At 35.1% G+C, this 16,584-nt stretch overlaps 1 protein-coding gene across 2 annotated transcripts in view; it reads left to right on the plus strand.

Annotated features, from left to right (window-relative positions):
* The window catches only part of LOC138811992 (synaptotagmin-1), a 199,687-nt gene that overhangs the window by 52,069 nt on the left and 131,034 nt on the right, over window positions 1–16,584 (plus strand). The window contains exons 2-4 of one of the 2 annotated variants that reach the window (XM_069999944.1): window positions 2,423–2,607; window positions 8,653–8,775; window positions 13,273–13,440. In XM_069999944.1, coding sequence (XP_069856045.1) covers window positions 2,423–2,607; window positions 8,653–8,775; window positions 13,273–13,440 — 476 coding nt within the window. The remainder of the gene's footprint in view (window positions 1–2,422; window positions 2,608–8,652; window positions 8,776–13,272; window positions 13,441–16,584) is intronic. The other variant, XM_069999945.1, reaches the window with a different exon arrangement.

The raw sequence follows: 16,584 nt of genomic DNA on the forward strand, positions 1-16,584 counted from the left end.
GTGTGGTCTTGTTTGTAAACATTTGGGTAAATGCCCAAAAGTGGGATTGCTGGGTCATAGGGGAGTTCTATGTGAAGTCTTTTGAGGAACCTCCATACTGCTTTCCAAAGTGGTTGAACAAGTTTACATTCCCACCAACAATGAAGTAAGGTTCCTTTCTGTCCACATCCCCTCCAGCATCTGTTGTTGTTAGAGTTCTTGATTTTTGCCGTTCTAACTGGAGTGAGGTGATATCTCAATGTTGTTTTGATTTGCATTTCTTTTTTGGCTAGGGATGTTGAACATTTCTTCATGTGTCTATTGGCCATCCTTCTTAGCCACCAGAAAACTGGAAGTGGCTTTGTGGCTCAAAGTGATAGAGTGCACTGCCTTTGAGTGAAAGAGCTCAGGGACAGTGTCCAGACCCTGAGTTCAAGCCCCATGGCCAACAAAAAAAAGAAAGAGAAAAAGAAGGAAGGAAGAAGAAAGGAAGGAGAGAGAGAGAGAGAGAGAGAGAGAGAGAGAGAGAGAGAGAGAGAAAGAGAGAGAGAGAGAAGACATATCTTTGAGGGTGATTTTATCTATAATAGTTGCACAAGTATTTCCATGAGTGAAAAGTTGAAATTTTATATGTCCTTAAGTCTAATAGATAGTATCCAGTCTTCCTTTGCAGAGTGAATATTCTTCATTACAAAACTGAATGCAGATGGAAAGCAAGGAAGAGTGGGTTTTCTTTGGTTTGAAGAGAGGTTAATTTCAAGTGCTTTTACTTTATCAGAGTACTCCTGACTTGTGTTCAACAATCATTGGTACTAATGATGTTTATGTGCCTTGGAGAAAATTACAGTTTTTCTTATCATTTCAGCATCCAACGTCTTTTTTTCCAATGTCTTTTTATTACAACAGACAAATCTAATTACTTCTGATTAATCTCAATAGCTGGATTTGAATCATGAATAATTCCTTTCTAGTCAAAGTTAAATCCTAAATGTTTCCATGAAATTGTGTTTTGATAAGCAAATTGTGCAAGGGAGACCAAATAAGACATGTTATTAACTTATGCCAGATTGACAACTATAATAAAAACTAAATGTTTATTTAAGTATATTTATTTATACACATTTTATTAAACTTAGCGGGCTTATAAATCTTATTTATCTTCTTTTATTTAAAAAAATCATCCCTTTCTCTTGTCCTTTCAGAATTTTTCCTGAATTTTTATGTTTTCAGATCTTCCTATATACTTTTTTAATTTTTTTTTCCTGTCTAGTCGCTTGAACTCAAGGCCTGAGCACTGGTCCCTAGCTTCATTTGCTCAAGACTAACACTCCACCACCTAAGCAACACCACCACTTCCCACTTTTCTGAGTAAAACTACTTAGAGAATCTCTGCTCTTAGAGATAAGAGTCTTATGAGCTTTCCTGCCCCAGTTAACTTCAAAATGGACCTCAGCCTGCTGTGTTAGGGCCATAGGCCTGAGCCATCAGAGCCTCTTTTTATATATTTATCAGTGGGTGTGTTTTATGGCTCTTTATGTCCTATAAACATTACACACAGAAGTTGAGTCCTGTTCCATGGATATGAAGAAATAAGAGCTAACAGTTTTTAAGCTCTTACTACATGTGAAATGCCAGCATCTCAGTATATTAACTTGTAATCAACCAGATAAAATAGGCACTATATAATCTTTACTTCCTAGTGGAAGAAAAATATGTCAGAATACTTAAAACATCTGACCAGAGTCACATATCCTCTAAGTCAAGCTTGAACTCATTCAGGTTTAAGAGCTACCTGATAGCCAGTCTCAACTCTGATATATCACATATTAGCTTTCAGAACACCCAACACTTATTTTTAGATTTCACAAGTGGTCTGGTCTTAGGTGCACTTTTCTGTGTAAATGATCAATGCCTATTCCTCCTACCATGCCAGAACATAGAACATACTAACATGAAGCCTAGTGTTTGATAGATGAGTATTAGCAGTTAATATTTATTAAGCTTTTGCTATACTAACCCATGCACCTTATTATTTAATACTCATCAAGGACTCTCTGAGGGATCTGTCATTTTTACTTCTACTTTCTGATGAGGAAACTCAAGTAGAAGATATGTTAGAGGACTTGCCCAAGATGACACAGCTAATAAGTAAGGGAAGCCAGGATTGAAAAAAAATCAGAGGTCAAATCCTGGAGTGGTGCTCTGAAGACAAAAATGGAAGGATACAGTAACAGGAATCTAGCTTGGCACATCAGGGAACACAAATGCGTGACATAAAAGGAAGCGCTAAAGGAGAAGACTACAAAGAACCCCTCAGGCAGGGAAACAACACAGATAAACCACGATGGGGGTATATACTGAAGCAAGAGACTGCTCTGTGCATCTAAGGTGTTATTACTGATATCTTGTTACCAATGTGGTATTTATTTTTCTTCTCTTCCAGTGCCACCATGGGCCTTAATAGCCATAGCCATAGTCGCGGTCCTTTTAGTCCTGACCTGCTGCTTTTGTATCTGCAAGAAGTGTTTGTTCAAAAAGAAAAACAAGAAGAAGGGGAAGGAAAAGGGAGGAAAGAATGCCATTAATATGAAAGACGTGAAAGACTTAGGGAAGACCATGAAAGATCAGGTAAAACGCATAGCCCTTATTTATGCATGGATTATGTTTCTGAGAAGTAACAAATAAATGTAGTATTATTTTGTGCCAGAAACTTATAGAAATAAACAAGTTGTTGCTATGTGTCATTGTGGTAGAGATGCCTGCTAATGTTTTCAGTCACTGCTCAACATTCCAAGGAGTCATGGTGTCTTTGACATCTATGTAGGAAGCAAGCATTTACCACCATCCTGATGGCATCCTGGGTCTGCCGTAACAAACAATGCCTGATGGTTTTTATTTCACCTCTTTAACCAGGTCTGACTGGGTTTAGAGTCACAAAAGCAGAATAAAGAGAACCTGATCATTTTGCATTTTGAAGGCTATCTTTCTAACTTTTTCACTATTCATAGCCATTGTTAAATAAGTCAGTTTTATAGCTATTCCATATCATTGATGAACAGTAGCATTGCTTGCTACATTTTGTTCCAGATCAATAACTAGTTGTAAAAAATAATGAATTATATCAGGAGAAGAAGTAAGAGCCAGTCCAAAAGAATAGGAGAGCAGAAAAGTAAAAGTGGTGTTTCCTTACTTAGAGACCATAACTAAAACCATAACTGCTTACTAAATCCATGTGGCTGGGTTATTTTCTTGAGCCTAAGGAAGATACTCAGATTTCCTTTATATTGCTATCTAATTTCACCTAAATTCACTAGACAGGTGAATTCAAGACAAAAGTTACTATTAGTAATGATAATAATGAAATGTCTTTTTATATTTGAAATAACTCTTATGCTGACTATATCTAAGGAACATGTAATTCATATAAAAGTGTAAATGGGAGATTTTTGATAGAAACAACATTTATAGCTATCAATATTTCTCCTCAGATGACTCAAAAGTTCTATTTATTTCCAAATAGCAACATATACAATAATTTTTATCTGTTTTTCCTATGGTATTACTTGGCAGTCATTGATCTCATAAAATACGTGGTTCTCCTTAAGCACAAGTGAATCAAGTTTTGAAAGAGGCATTTTAGGTAAAGTTGTAGTTTTTTAGTTAGCTACAAACTCAGGACACTAAACTTCTCTTTCCAGTTAGGGTTTTAAAGTCTTTTTCTCAAAGACCCTTTAGAATATAATTATAAGTTTCATAGAAACTCATTTCCCTTCCCTTCTTTTTTTCTTGGTTTCAGAGGTAGAGAATGGATGTAGTGTCCATATTCAGAATCAGGAGAGCTTTGGTTGGAGTAGCAACACTTCATTTTCTCTAACAGTTTCTGATCACTTATCAAAGGCATGCGTATGCATTCAACTACACACAGCTTATCAGGATTTTTCTCTTTGGTAAATTTTTTACATAGAAACTGAAATTTTGATTCATGCTTTTGCTTCATTTCAACACTTTGACACAGATTTCATTACACAGTTTATTGGGAGATAAAGTGTGGAAATAATCTCCTTCATAGACTGAAAAATATGCATGCCATTTTAGCAGTAACTTTAAAAACAATAATTTGAATATACAATACTATCATTTTCATAATTTACCATGGAATTCAAATGTGGTTTTGCTATGTCCTCGAATTAACAATTGTAAGCTCTAGGAAACGTCAATCAATACCTGTAGTATTCTAGGATAAGAAATTTATATTTTTAATTTGTGGAATTTGTTCTGTATCATGTAAGATTCTAATTTATAACATAGTGCAAGTGTATATTACCCCTGTTGTACCATGGATAAATGACTATTGATGGTGGTTAATTTTTTGCATCAATCACCTGTTACTTTGGAGAAGGAAAGAGAAAATGAGTCAAGTAAGGAAGTACTAAGATACTACCTTCTAGGAAACTATTATGCTGAAATACTTAGAATTCCAAGCACTCACAAAAGTGTTTTCTATCACTTTGAGTACATCATAAGGTAGGTCTTTTTTTCTAACTTATATGACAATTCAATGTACAGAATGAAATATAATTGAAATAAATAAAAACAGACCCAAATGATACACAATACTTTATGCTACCATTAAAAACTGGGCGAGTAATTAGTAATGAGTTCTGAACAATGTAAAGGCAAATTAAAATCATTGTTAAAAGGTATATTTTCAAAATCTTAAGCATAATATTTAAGTGAACATGGAGGTGGGGGACAAATTAAGTTCCTGCCTCTCTTAATAAAAAAGAAAACAGGAGAAGTTTTAGATATGATTTCTTAAACCACATAAGTTCCCAGGCAATCAATAACTTCTTACCATTTCAACCCATACCAAAATCATAGAAATTCAAATTTCAGTGTTCATGGCTAGATGCCTATTTAGGAAATTTTTATAACTAAGGCCAAAACCCAAAACATTCAGCAATGATTGCAAAACTAACTAAGGTAATATATTTGTGTTGCCTAGGGTTGAGAGTTAAAGGTTTTATGTTTTATATCTTGAAACTTGGCAATGCTAAACATGCAGAGAAAGAAGTAATTATCTTGCGAAGTACTAGGTCTGGAAAGTTCATTTCTCCATGGTTTTCACTAATGTGTGTGGATATTTTAATTTTTATTTCTTCCTTCTATGTCCTCCTTATCTGTGTTGTGTCTCATGACTGTTCTGGACTGTCCCTTGCGGTAGGTTTTCTCTCCTACTAAACATCCCTAAGTCAACGCTGACATACATTTATTGGCCTGCCAGCTGGGCTCCACAGCCAAGGGCATACCATTCTGACACACATCAAGAGGCTGAACTAAATTGATTTGGGGTCAGGGGAAGTGAGACATAAAGTGTTTTCCTCTTAAAACATTCCTAACCAGGATTAAATACAGCAGTATTAGAAAGCTCAAGTTTTACATTGATAGACACAGAAAGGTTAGTCCCTTTGTACTGCCTTTTCAGTGTGCCTCATCAAATCCCATTCCAGACGGTGTGACTTTGAAGGAACAAATACTCCTTCCAAACACCTTTTCAAGGTGAAACTGTATGTATGAGCCCAAAATCCTAGAAACTCAAAAGAAGGCCTGAAGTTTACAACAAAGCTTTTTCAACCACGAAAAAGCTATGCCTAGTGTTACAACTGCTGACTTTACAAGGCTTTTCTTCTCAATTGTTTTCTATAAGGAAAAAAAAATAGCACTGATTTAATAGATCTGAAATGTCTTGCCTAAGCCTAGCATTTGGCATGGGAACTGATTTTATCGCTCTAGGATGAATAGTAGCACTAAAAATTTCAAAACTTTTATGCAGAATAATTGCAGAGATGGTCTTGTACCTTCTATTCTTAAAAAAAAAAACACTTATGAAGGGTAAACAAAGGAGGAGGCTGCAATGCTTGGTAAGAAATGTATGCATTATCCTGCCCATGTAATTGTAGCCCCTCTGTACAGTATGTTCTCAAATAAAATAAAATTAAATTTTAAAAAAAACACTTAGGCAAGAGAAGATTTAATATCTCAGTCATGCCAAGCTGTACTAGGCTGAAACATGATACATAGATTATCATTTCTAAAAGTTTTGAAGAAGTATTTTAACATATAATTGTGTTGCAACTATATTGACACATGTAGACTTTTCAGACAGAAATATTCATTAAATAAGTTGCTAATATTTGTAAAAGTTAAAATCTTCCAAGAAGGCAAACTACCTGAAGTACACTTTCTAAGCACACCCTCTCTGACAGGGCTATTGTCTTATACTCAGCCAAGGTTTAAAAAAATCAATGGGATTCCATAGCCTAAAGTCCTCTAATTAAACTCAGTAGTCTGTGCATCACTGCACTAGCACCTGATCCCTTTTGTGACACCCGTCTCTCAAGTTCAAAGATTAATGCAATTTTTTCAATAATTGTTATTTCCTGCCTTTGGCTGCCAGTAAATTAACATTTTTATATTCAAGGAAAGATACAAGTATAAAATAAATTTCCTAAATTAAATAGTGTAGGCCTAACCAAATTTGTAAAGGGTTTTACACAGATGCCCGTAATAGTAGTCGTTTTCAATTTTTCAAACTCGGAATCCTCTGAGAAGTTTCAAGCAGTATTGAAGGGAAGGAAACATGTGTAGCTGCAGCTCAGCTCTGTTTCCATATTCTTCTCACCTGAGAATGAACTCCGTTCATCTTCAGCGCATGCTGGTATTAGAGTATAACAGTGGAAAGCTGGGTGTAGCTAACTGGAAAAATATTATGAAATTGAAGGACTGGGGTGTCACATTTAGCACCACTGAGGGTGACTATCTCTGTGTAAGTAGAGTAAAAAGGGAAGGGATCTTTCCTTAGAATAATGAACAGGCAGAGAAAAAACCATGTGTTGTACAGGATGGAGTGGTCAAAGTGGTGGGAACATAGTCTGGTCATTCTGATGCCTATCTAAAGCCTGATTGTACTTCTTACATTTGCATCCTATAAGAATTCTCAGAATCAGTCTGAGAGCTGACAATAGTTGAGATTCTTAGATTTGCCAAAGATATAAAACATTTCACCATGTATGTGCTTTAACTTAATTTCTATAAAAAGTTTACAGTAAAACCTATACACACACACACACACACACACACACACACACACACACACACACAGGGCAATGAAAATTTCACAATCAAAATGCAGGGGATGATATTCACTATATATTCATATTTGTAACTTACAGCTCTTAAAACAGTAAGATGCAAAGAGCCTTTACAAAGCAGAAAGAAAACATCAAGCAACACAATAGAAAAATAATTTTAAGTTATTTTCTGGGTATATCAGTTACTTAGGGAAAATGCAAATAAATAATATAAACTTTTTAATTTTTCAACACTGCTAGTGATCAAAAATACATTTCATATTTTTTGGGGGGTCCGGTCGTGGGGCCTGAACTCTTGGCCTGTGCGCTGTCCCTCAGCTCTTCAGCCCAAGGCTAGCGCTCTACCACTTGAGCCACAGCACCACTTCCAGCTTTTTTCTTTTTGCTTATGTGGTGCTGAGGAATTGAACCCAAGGCCTCATGCATGCAAGGCAAGTGCTCTACCACTGAGCCACCTTCCCAGCCCCTCATATTTTTTATTTCAAATAATGATTTCTAATGAATTATTATAACTTCTTTAAAACAATAAAAATGTACTTTCCTAGAAACAAAACTTCTAATATTAATAAACTTAATAAGTGATACTTTGAGAAAATTTTACACAATAGGCAAATAAGTTATATATTTTGAGTTTTAAAAGAGAGGAGCATTTGAGGTATGTGAGTTGAGCTTTCTAGTCTGTCAATTTGCAGTACATGTAACCTTTCGATATTTAAAAAAAACAATTGGCAAGACTAAGTTTTGCTAATTCAATAGCATGATATTTGTTCTCTTTAATATCAACTTGAATTGTTTACAAATTTGCAGATATAATTCTTTTTATCTTGTAATGTCAAATAGAGACTCAAATCAATTTAGTTCAGCCTAGCTTTCTGTGGAGCTGTTATCAAAATAAATGATAAATGACTGCTGGAATTGGAGCAAACTTTCTCTCAACATGCATTTGCTGGGGGCATGGATTTTTCCACTTTTTCTGTAATCATCATAAATGCATATGTGAAATATAGAGAATTAAAACTCCTTCAGGATTCCTTATTCAACTACTTCCTTTCAAAGAAATTAGGCACCCGAAGGCTACACAGCTCATACATATGACTGCACTTGCATGTAGCAATGATGTTTTACCTGGTGCTGAAGACCTTTTTAAATGACAAGAATGTGAAACCTGGCCTGGTGAATAGCATGTGTATCACACTAGAAAGAAATCAAGCTGTTTTCTCAGAGCCAAATATAGTATTGAGTTAACATTTTCTTTGCACAATTTTACATTTTTGCTTGCCATATTCTGAGGGGCTTTTCCATTGCTTCCATGTTGCCTGCTGATTGGGGGGAAAAATTCCTCGCACAAGTGGAATTTAAAAATACATAAAAAGCAAACATGAATGTGTGTCAGACCAACATATTCCCAGCATCTTAGTGCTTGCTTCTCACAGCTTGGAGGCGTAATTATAGGACCAATTTCACTTGGATTCTGAAGAATATTCATTTAAATTCATATTGATCCCTTTCCCCTACCTCACAGGCCCTTAAGGATGATGATGCTGAGACCGGATTGACTGATGGGGAAGAAAAAGAGGAACCCAAAGAAGAGGAGAAATTGGGAAAGCTTCAATATTCCCTGGATTATGACTTCCAGAATAACCAGGTCTGAGGGAAAATGTCTTCTAATTCCATTACATTTTCTGAAATTACCAAGTAGAAATTGAAGCAAGATACTTCTTAAAACATTTCGATTGCTGTGAGGGGAAAATGCAATTATCAAAGCTATTGATGAAATAATTTCTAAGTACAGGCAGTTCCCTACTTGCTAATTTAACTTCTGGTAATTAGAATTCACAGTATTCAACAGATTACATCTACTCTGGCACTTAGAGTAGGCAGACAGAATACGAATTAACTTGAAGCAATCAGTCTGTTCCTGAGAGCTCCCTGCCAGGCTTTGCCCCTGGAGTTCCTCAGCATGAGCTGGCACTACCTTCCTTGGGCTTCACCGACTTATCCCTGCTAAGATGTATGAACAGGGATAAACATTAGAAATATACTTTATAATCCAAACATGGCCAGTGCCCTTTGAATTGGGTTACAGTCAAGCAAAAGTTTTGGAAAATGAATGAAACCATTTGATAAAGAATCAAAGATGAAATATTGACAGTGGTTTACAAGTTGTTCTGGCAAGAATACCTGTTATAATATCATGCTGCAAAGTGAAATCCCCAGTAGTCATGGAATAAACAATCTAGAAAAGTAGAAAGATTCCATGAAACCTGCTCCAAAATGACCAGAACAAAAGATGCTAGAAAAGACATTTCTCCTACAATGTCGCACAAAGTTTCATTTCAATGAATGATAATATTATCTACATCTTATTGACAAGGTGACTGTTAATATCTCTCTATGAAAATCTTCTAGGACCCATGACATTGAAATGCTAGACACCAGAATCAAATGCAGTGACAACAGGGGTTGTACCATGGGGGAAGAACATACAAAGAAACAAAAAAAAAAAAAAAATCACACAGTACAGTATAAGTACATTAAAAAGAACAGCAGCAAAGATAAGACTTCTTGTGTCCCTATCTTGGGGTTCATTTCACTTTAGCATCAGGTTATATGGTCATATGTACATAGCTTTTGACCTCTTCTGCTTGTCCTAGGCATATACTAGTTATTGCAGATAAGGGGGACCATGGGACCTATGTTTCTTTAAATCTGGCTTACTTCACTTAATATAATTTTTTCCAAGTCTTTCCATTTCCTAACAAATGGGCAATGTCATTCTTTCTGATGGAGGCATAGAATTCCATTGTGTGTGTGTGTGTGTGTGTGTGTGTGTGTGTGTGTGTGTGTGTGTAGATAGATAGATAGATAGATAGATAGATAGATAGATAGATAGATAGATAGATAGATAGATAGATAGATAGATAGATAGATAGATGCCCCACATTTTCTTGATCCATTCATCTACTGAGGGGCATCTGGGTTGATTCCATATCTTAGCTATAGTGAATAATGCTGCAATAAACAGTTGTGCTGGTAGCTTTAGTATGACCTTGTTTGTGATCATTTGGGTAAATGCCTAAAAGTGGGATTGCTGGGTCATAGGGGAGTTCTATGTGGAGTCTTTTGAGGAACCTCCATACTGCTTTCCAAAGTAGTTAAACAAGTTAACATTCCTACCAACTATGCACATCCCCTCCAGCATCTGTTGTTATTAGATTTTTCTAATTTGGGAGGGGAAGGAAATAACAAAATGCTGAAATAAGGATACAGTATGACCTATTTTACCAATGAGATGTATAACACAGAATGTTGAAAACAAACTTTACAATTTTGCAGGGGGAGGGGGAGAGGGAGGGAGGATTTGGGGAGGTGGGGAGGAAAGGGATGGTAGGGGGAAAATAAAGGAGGGTGTAACAATGCTCAATAGGAAATGGACTCATTCATGTAACTGTAACCCCTCTGTATAGTATCTTTAGAATAAAAAATATATATTAAGAAAAAACAATGAAATGTGTCAGATATTTAAGAAAATCTTAAGAATAAAAGTTTTATTAAAAATATCAATTAAGAAATAAATTGAAATGCTAGATAAAAATCTGTGGAAATAATTAGGTTGTTAAGAATCTATAAGATAATAGCCCAACTAGGGAAGTTCCAATCTTCCTAGTTCATTTGACTTCACTCATCCTTTTGGTTGAGGAAGAATGAGTAACTGTAAGTACAATTACTACTACAAGAGCATGCCCTAGTAATAGCCAGTTTGGTCAGCAGAGAATGACAAATGTACCAAACACTAGTGCTTAGCTTTGAGAATTAATGTCCAAGGAAAGTACCATACACAGTTGCAAAAATTATGCTCTACATTTAGGAATAGGTAATTCAAATAATGTCTCAACTAATGAAGTTTTGAATAGTTCCCTACAAAGGATATATATGGCTATATTCTTTCATATTTAAAAAGTAATTAGCTCAGCTTCATTATAGCTCTAGCTAGTTATTTCTAGAACACTGAATTCTAGAACATTGCCTATGGGCTTATTTGTTTGTTTACAGGGATAACATTTACAATTAATAGGACATTTATAATACATTTATATTTACAATAAGTAGGACATTTTATATAATTTCTATCACTTCTACCAAAATCAGGAGTTGATTAGGAGAAAAATATTCTATTATTTATATATTCCAAAAAGGGACCTAAGTCATTTTAAGCTACCCTGACATACATTCATGTTTTCCAGGATTTTAGCATCCTTTTATACAAGATTTTTCCCATTTTATTTTTCATTCACATTTACTAGCTGAAATCTAGCAGTATCTCCTAGTTAATCACAATTCTGACACTTGTAAGTGGGCATTGAGTACTATAAGTATCATTTTATTCAGCAATAGTGTTTTTTAAGAAAATAACTTATAGCAGTGATTTGTTTTTCTCAGAAGTAATGAGACAGCTTTTATTGCTTTCTTTTCAGCAAACATTAAATCTAAAAAGTGACATTTTCTTTTCATTATTTAGAAAGTTATACCTACAAAAGAAAACAATGTATAAATGTAATTTTCTTTGCTAATTTAAAATATAAAATGATTCCTATGAGTTAGGAAATAAAGTCTTTGAAACATTGTAGATACTTATTTAGCAAAACTGAAAGACAGCCTCTAAAATACTCTGAGAAAAAATCCCTTGCTAGAGAGAAAGATGTTTTTCTTTTATGCTGAAGTCAAAAGGGAAATTGGAAGAAGTGACTCCATCCCTTATTATCAAAATATCCAAAAATATCTGAAATAAAAATGAGCTATTTTTACAGTTGTACTATATCCTCCATCCAAAAGAAAATTAGTTTCAAAAAAAAGGAGAATGAAGAACTGGCTCACACTTCTCCTTGTCACATGAAAACAAATGTTAAATACAAATTTAGCAAACCAAGAGACAGCTATTTGTTTTACTATCTTTATATGCAAATGCCTCCATTAGTTATTCTTGAACTATCTGTCTCTAACTTGTGTACCTGCATCCTATACTTGAAAGATGACACCACACAACAGGTACACAAGATTTTAAATGGAAGCAAAATGCTCCATATTAGAAGTTGATCCAACTCACCAAAATGCACTTACTACAGATATGATGGATCAGTTTTACAGAAAACGGATTTTTTTGCTCTGTTAACTAAAAAAATTCCTGTGACAATTTAGATCTGTACTCAGACTAAGTTCAGACTATGAGATGAAAACCTTTGGAGTGTCTACATTTACTGAAGAGTACACACCTTATATAGTAGGTCTACCTCTTTCTAAGTACAAAGATCTAAACCAGTCTTTTGACGTGAAAGTTCTGCAGGTAGGATATCTAGAATTTTCTATGCATTCCTTTTGTTCATTTGTAAAAATCTCAACAGTGTCATAATCTAATATTCTTAATGAGATTTATGTTTAATAATAAAAATAAATCAGACACTTGATTACTTAGCATGAAAAAGTACATCTGTAATCTCCCATCCTCTTTCGAAGCTCAAATTATATTCCTTTGACTCCATGTCCTATATTGAAATGTAAAATTTATAATGATTTATAATAATGCTATTGTAATTTAAAGGAAAAAGTAGTCAGCATACAAGTATAGGTCAAGTAAGATAAACCTTAGAGAACTTAGTTTCTTTTATCACAAAGTGTTAGCCAATTTGTAAAAAAATTGTATTTAGCTGTTCTCAGACTTTACTAAAGAAAAAAATTCCTACTTTGTAATTATAGACTCGTGATTGTTTAACGATTTATTTCCACTTAGAAATCATGCCCTGGAAAGAAAAACAATGCACGAGAGCTTTTAGCAACTGGAAAGTTATTTGATTGCAACCCTTTTGCAAGTATGAATTCCATATTTAACTGTAATCAGCAACCTTTTAAAAGCCTCTTTTGTGCTTAAAACTAGGCTTCCCAGAGCTTGCATCTGTCATAATTGGGTCTCTGAAGTCTAGAGAGTTCATTTCATTTGCCTTCCATGTTCAGGTTTGTAAAAGAATGAAAATGTGTTAAAAAGCAAAGAGGAAGAGGGGAGCGATTACAATAGGCAGCACTGTGAGCAAATCAATCTTTCCCAACATGTCCACTGATGTTTGTGCTTACTTTCTGTCACACATTTCAGCTTCTCGTAGGGATCATCCAGGCTGCTGAGCTGCCTGCCCTAGACATGGGGGGAACCTCTGATCCTTATGTGAAGGTGTTTCTGCTGCCTGACAAAAAGAAGAAATTTGAGACAAAAGTCCACCGGAAAACCCTGAATCCTGTCTTCAATGAACAATTTACTTTCAAGGTATATTTTTCTTGTGTTTACGTATAACCTTTCCTTTATTGTTTTAGATAAAAAAGACTGGCTTTATCCTGACATGTAGTCACACATGGATTGAACAGTTATTCTGGGATGTTCAATGACTGTATTCAGACTCTTGAAAATCTTTGTCCTCAGTCTAGTGAGGATTCTGCTTTGCACTTAAATGGGGTCAAGGTCAGACTCAGCTCTATCTTTTCAGAAAGAAATATAGATTTTTTTTCATATTTAGAATGTCATAGTCACATCCACAAAGTAAGTCTGCTTCAAATGGGCAGGTAGAATTAGATATCTACCACTCCTATGTTCACCAAAAATAAAGCCAAAGGAAAGAAATTATTATTTTCCTGAATTTCAAAGTTCGTGAAAATAGATCAAGCTAGTTCAATCACTGAACCAAGCAAGCTATGTTGCAGTACTTGCATAGTACAAATGAGCCATGGTCTTGTTACAAAAATCCTGGGTATGTAGAAGCAGTAGTTGAACACACTAAACCCCTTACTCTTTTATCAATAAAAAGATTGTGTGCATTTTGGTGGATTGTTGTCTGTATGTCTAGCATTTTTCATTTACTCTAGGATCTTCCCTGATGTTCTTTATCTTGTCAAGATACTTCAGTTGACAAACAATAAACAAGAGACATTCTGACCATATCATAACTTGTCAGTAAAACATGCCCTGCAGGCCTCAGGGATCTTTGTAACTCTTGGCTTGAAGGCATTCATAAAAACGATTCTTTTGATGGAATATGTGAAATTATTTTAAAATGCATTGCTTAGAACAATGCACTTCTGAAAAATGAAATGTCTGTGGCTATGCTAGCAGGCAGATTCGAAATCACCCTGTCCATCAACCATGCTTAGTAATAACATGTGCTGAGGCAGCAGCTACGTTGATGGGAAATAGAATTGATGAAGCTGGGGACAAAACTTGTTTCTTTGAACCTGGATTTGAGTTTTGTGAAGAAGCAGTGTCTTCCTAACTCATTCTGAAACATCTGAGTTTTTCAAGACAAAAGTCTTTTCACAATGGTTCTAAATAGAGGGTGTGAATATGGTCAAAATACTTTCTGTACATGGGTGAAAATAGAACAGTGAGGCGTATTGAGATTGGTTTAGGAAGGAGAAAAGGGAGAAAACTAGGGAGAATGACCAAAGACATGAGACTGATAAAGGTCCATTGCAGACATACATGGACATGTCAAAATGAAACCATCTTGTACAACTAATTGCTAATAATAATTATATGGAGAAAAAAATAAGTCTACAATGGTTCTGTGTCCAGTTAATTTAAAGTAGCAGTAATATCATTCTGGAGATTCTCCGGTTTTTTTATCAATGCTCCAGAAAATATGAGGTAAAATAAACTTTAAAAACATTCCAGACAATTATCAACAGCAGCTGATATGTTAAGCCTTATTTAGGAATAGTTTCTGATGAGAAATTAGTAAGCAGGAACTTACATTATTTGAAACAATATTGTGTTGCTTTCCTTTATTTTGAATTACCTACAAATGATTTTTTAAATATATTGCTAATGATTTTATTAGTCATTTCTATGACACAAATACAATTCCTCAGATTTTGTAACTGGCTATAATTTTTTACAATTTCTATTTTATTCCATTCATAGTGGAACAAACCATAAATGTTTAAGAAATATGTCAACTTTTCTAGAGAAATGATTAATTTCTCTAGCAGACAGTGTAGATTGAAATGCAACCAGAAATATGATAACAGGAATGAAGTGTGAGACAAGATCACTGACTTTAGAACTGAGTAAAATCTTCTTAACAGGAGCTCAACGTGCCCCAACCTAAACTCATTTTTTTCTATAAAGCAAACTTCCACCTAAAGGAGATATTAATTGATAATAAGTATTTCTTAAGTACCAACTAGGTGTTGTTTTATATTTATTTACTCTTAAAATGGCCCCACAAAATAAATACTATGATTATCACAATTGACTAACAAGGAAGCTGTCAGCTATCATAATTAGCTCCCTTTTTCCATGTCATTCAGCTAGAAAGTTATTACAATTAGGTCCACGTCTCTAACTCCAGACACAGGCTCTTGATTGTTGTGATGTCACTACAATCACCAAAAACTCTAGAGAGACTTTAGAACTATAATAAAACATGGAAGAATTTATCACTGTTGTTTCCTCCATTGAATTTCAGCTCTCTGGATTTATTCTAGGTTCCTCTTAAAATGGAAAAACATCATGCCTATTTTGTTTATTTTGGTCAGTTGTGGGGCTTGAACTCCAGGCCTGGGTACTATCTCTCAGCTCTTCAGCTCAAGGCAAGCTCTCTACCACTTGAGCCATAGCACCACTTCTGGTTTTCTGGTGGTTAATTGGAGATAAGAGTCTTATGGACTACTTTCTTCCTGGCTGGCTTCGAACCATGATCCTCAGATCTCAGCCTCCTGAGTAGCTAGGATTATAAGCGTGAGCCACCAGCACCCAGCTATGCCTAGTTTTTAATTACAATATTTTAACAAAGATTACAGACACCATGAATAAATGACAAAAAATAAATTCTTTAGAAACCAAAAAATTGTAATACATATATGGTCAAGTATTTTGCTCCTCTTAATAGATTGACTTAATTGAGAAATGTTTAATGGAGAATAAGACACCCATTTACACTGATAAAATAGTACGTGTATGAAAATTGATCAGACTTTTTTCCTCCAGTCCTGGGGCTTGAACTCTGGGCCTGAGCACTGTCTCTGAACTCCTTTTGCTCAAGGCTAGCACTCTATCACTTGAGCCACAATGCCACTTCCAGCTTTTTCTGTGATTTATTGGAGATAAGAGTGCCACAGACTTTTCTGCCTGGGCTGGCTTCAAACTGCAATCCTCAGATCTCAGCCTGCTGAGTGGCTAAGATTACAGGCATGAGCCATCCGTGCCTGGCTGATCAAACTTTTAATACAAGTCTAAACAGTTTTTAATGTGGCATTTCTACCCAGTTACTGAAGTGTAGTTTACTTGGATTACACTGCTTTCCCCTGAATACTAAAAATATCACTAATAAACTTTCCGACCCATAGCATCTGTCCCAGATACATCTGAACAGCTGGAGAATTCACCAGTTCTTGGCCTTTTGCCACTATTCATGCT

This window comes from Dipodomys merriami, unplaced genomic scaffold (assembly GCF_024711535.1).
Source record: "Dipodomys merriami isolate MVZ:Mamm:240054 unplaced genomic scaffold, mDipMer1.0.p SCAF_555, whole genome shotgun sequence".
In the NCBI taxonomy this organism is placed as follows: Eukaryota; Metazoa; Chordata; class Mammalia; order Rodentia; family Heteromyidae; genus Dipodomys; species Dipodomys merriami.